Source organism: Panicum virgatum, chromosome 4K (assembly GCF_016808335.1).
Source record: "Panicum virgatum strain AP13 chromosome 4K, P.virgatum_v5, whole genome shotgun sequence".
NCBI lineage: Eukaryota > Viridiplantae > Streptophyta > Magnoliopsida > Poales > Poaceae > Panicum > Panicum virgatum.
The window spans coordinates 2,365,687-2,368,448 of NC_053139.1; the positions used below are offsets into that span (position 1 = coordinate 2,365,687).

General features: G+C 48.9%; 1 protein-coding gene across 1 annotated transcript; it reads left to right on the forward strand.

Annotated features, from left to right (window-relative positions):
• Nucleotides 1-2,062: 2,062 nt before the first annotated feature.
• Nucleotides 2,063-2,536, forward strand: LOC120704887 (laforin-like). Its single transcript, XM_039989426.1, has one exon. It carries the CDS (start codon nt 2,063-2,065, stop codon nt 2,534-2,536), a length of 474 nt encoding a protein of 157 aa, XP_039845360.1.
• The last annotated feature ends 226 nt before the right edge of the window (nt 2,537-2,762 follow it).

The window sequence follows — 2,762 nt, forward strand, 5'->3', positions numbered from 1 at the left end:
TATAATTTTGTATTGCAATTTCTCTGCATAACGTTAGACTTTAATTGGGAAATACACGGATCTGTGGACCCGCGCATAGCGAATAAAAAAATGTGTGTACAGAATTTGAATGTGCATGCAACTTTTGATCCGTACATATTTTGATTTTCATTTTTTAAAATACAAATTTACATGCAACATGCATGCAGCATCTGGGTTGGATTGGAAAATAAACAGGATTATTATGCTATTGAGAAAAGTTGATACATGCATGCGATTGTTTATTACAACTGGAAATTAATATGTGCTTTGTGCCTTTGTTCCTATCTTATGTACACAAAAAATATGTGCATGCATCTTATGTATATGTATTTGACTAATTAAGTAGTTTCTATTTGTGTGTGTTCTTGTTTCTTTGTTGAAGCATATTTCCAGAAATAATATTATATGCATCTTGACCTACATAATTGTTTTTATGTTTAACTTGCAAAATACATTTGTATGTATCCTTATACATTATATTAAAATAAATCTGCTTCCTAGTATGGTCAAAATATCTGCTTATATTATGCATAAAATTCTCATCATCAAAACTATATTCTGACTATTTTCAATGTATCTTCATTTATGATGATTCGAAAATTTATTATGATAAAAACATGTGCATTTGAAATTTTAGTAGTATGGACATAGTCACATAGCACATGCTTTGGTATTATACTTAACAATTTTCATAATTTCTGTTATGCACAAAAAAGTTTGTGTTTTCATGCATCAACCATTTCCAGTGTTGTTGCATAGTACGTGTTTAGATATGGGCTCCATGCCTCCATCCCTCCAAAAGTTCCCCTGGCCATGTGTTCCATTTATTGATAAAATGATTTTAAAAAAAATTAATAAAATAATTTAGAAAATATTAAATATATGCATATACAAACATGTGCATCTTAATCAGGATAGTGTTGTTGTTTAATTTAATACATTTCGTGGGCCCAGAGCCCACCCTCAACACGGGCCGATGAGAGTACGGAGTTGTTGTCCGTGCCGGGCCCATCACCACTACGGCTGCAACCTCCAGGCTCCAGCTACCACCAAACACTTGCTCCAGTAATGTAGGGTCACCAAGTCAGTGTCGCAACTGCACCAGCTCGAAGTAGTTGGGGCTCGTCTTCGTCCATGTGTGCACGTTGACACCTGTCAAAGGCAGCCACGTCGGCGGTGTGCGCGACACCTGACGAACTACTTCCGAGTTCCGAGTTGGTTGGTGCGACTCAAGTGAGAGTGCTGCCCGATGGGCATTGCTGGAATGGAGATTTGGGTCTTTTTGGACAAAGTATAAATCCTAAGGGTAAACGCAAAAAAATTTGTGTTGAAATTTTGTTAATTTGAAGTACTAAATGAAGTCTATTTACAAAACTTTTTGCACATATAGGTTGTAAATCGCGAGACGAATCTAATGATTCTAATTAATCCATAATCAATCAATAATTAGCGGATGGGTACTGTAGCACCACTGTTGCAAACACATGGATTAAATAGGCTCGTTAGATTCGTCTCGCGATTTACAGCCTATCTATGCAAAAAGTTTTGTAAATAGACTTCATTTAATACTTCATGCATGTGTCGAAACATTCGATGTGACTACTTTTTTGCGTTTACAAGGTTTATAGGGTGAGAACTAAACAGGGCCTATAGAGGGTTCCTGATAGGATTGCAAGCGGGGCGGGTAAGCAGGTTTTGCCACAAGTCTATTGGACATACCCGCGCTGCGAACCTATCAAAGCCCGCGATTGTGCCCCCATCGCTTTAGTGGTGTTAGGTTGTCCGCATTCGTGATACTCTAAATTCATCACCTAAAAAAATATTTTTACTTGGTTATCAAGATTCTCTACATTATATTCAATTTCTTTGTGCTCGTTCATCCTCTATATCTCTACTGTATAGAGACTGGCAATAACTAAATGAGACCCACGCGTCATTTTTTTTCTTTTCTTTACCTCCCTCGGCGCCCTCCCTCCCTCATCTCTCTCTGCCGGCAGAAGATGCACGGCCCGGGCTGGATGCGGCGCACGGCTGGGCAGGCATGGCGGCGGCGCGGCGAGCAGGACGGCAACGGCGCGGTGGACAAGACGACATCGGCGGGGGCGGGACGGCAACGGCGCGGCGGACAGGACGACGGAATGCCGGGATCCGGCGCTCCGGCCTCCCCCAGCGGCGGACGCGGCGGGGACCTGCGGCAGGGAGCTCGCGGCGGGTGGCGGGGGCGGCCTGCGCGGCGAGCGGCCCAGGCGGCGAGGGCGACCTGCGCCGCGAGCGGGGCCGCAGCCTGCGCGGTGGCGGGGCGTCGAGCTCGGCAGCAGGCGGGCGACGGCCAAGGACCGCGGCTCAGCTCGAGCTCGGCGGCGGCGACTATGGCCCGCCTCTGCTGCCGAATCAAATCGCGCCACCGCCCCCGAACCCCGGCGGCCCTTCCCGTGCCGGCCTTCCTCGTCCTCGGCGCCGGTCCTCGTACTCCCTGTCGGCCCTCCCCGCGCTGCGGCGTGGACCGCGCGCGTGAGGCGGAGGAACGGCGAGGCGAGGGCGGGCGGGACGGCGGCGGCGCGGCGGCCGGATCTGGCGCTACGGGGCGGCACGGCGCACGACCGGCGCGGGCGGGCAGCGGGCGCAGGCGAGCTGCCGTCGCGACGGGTCACCGGAGCGGCGCGAGCTCGAGCTCTGCTCGCGGCGGAGGAGCCTTGGGCTCGCCTCCCGCCTCGCGCGTGGGCGGAGCGTCGCCGGCGGGG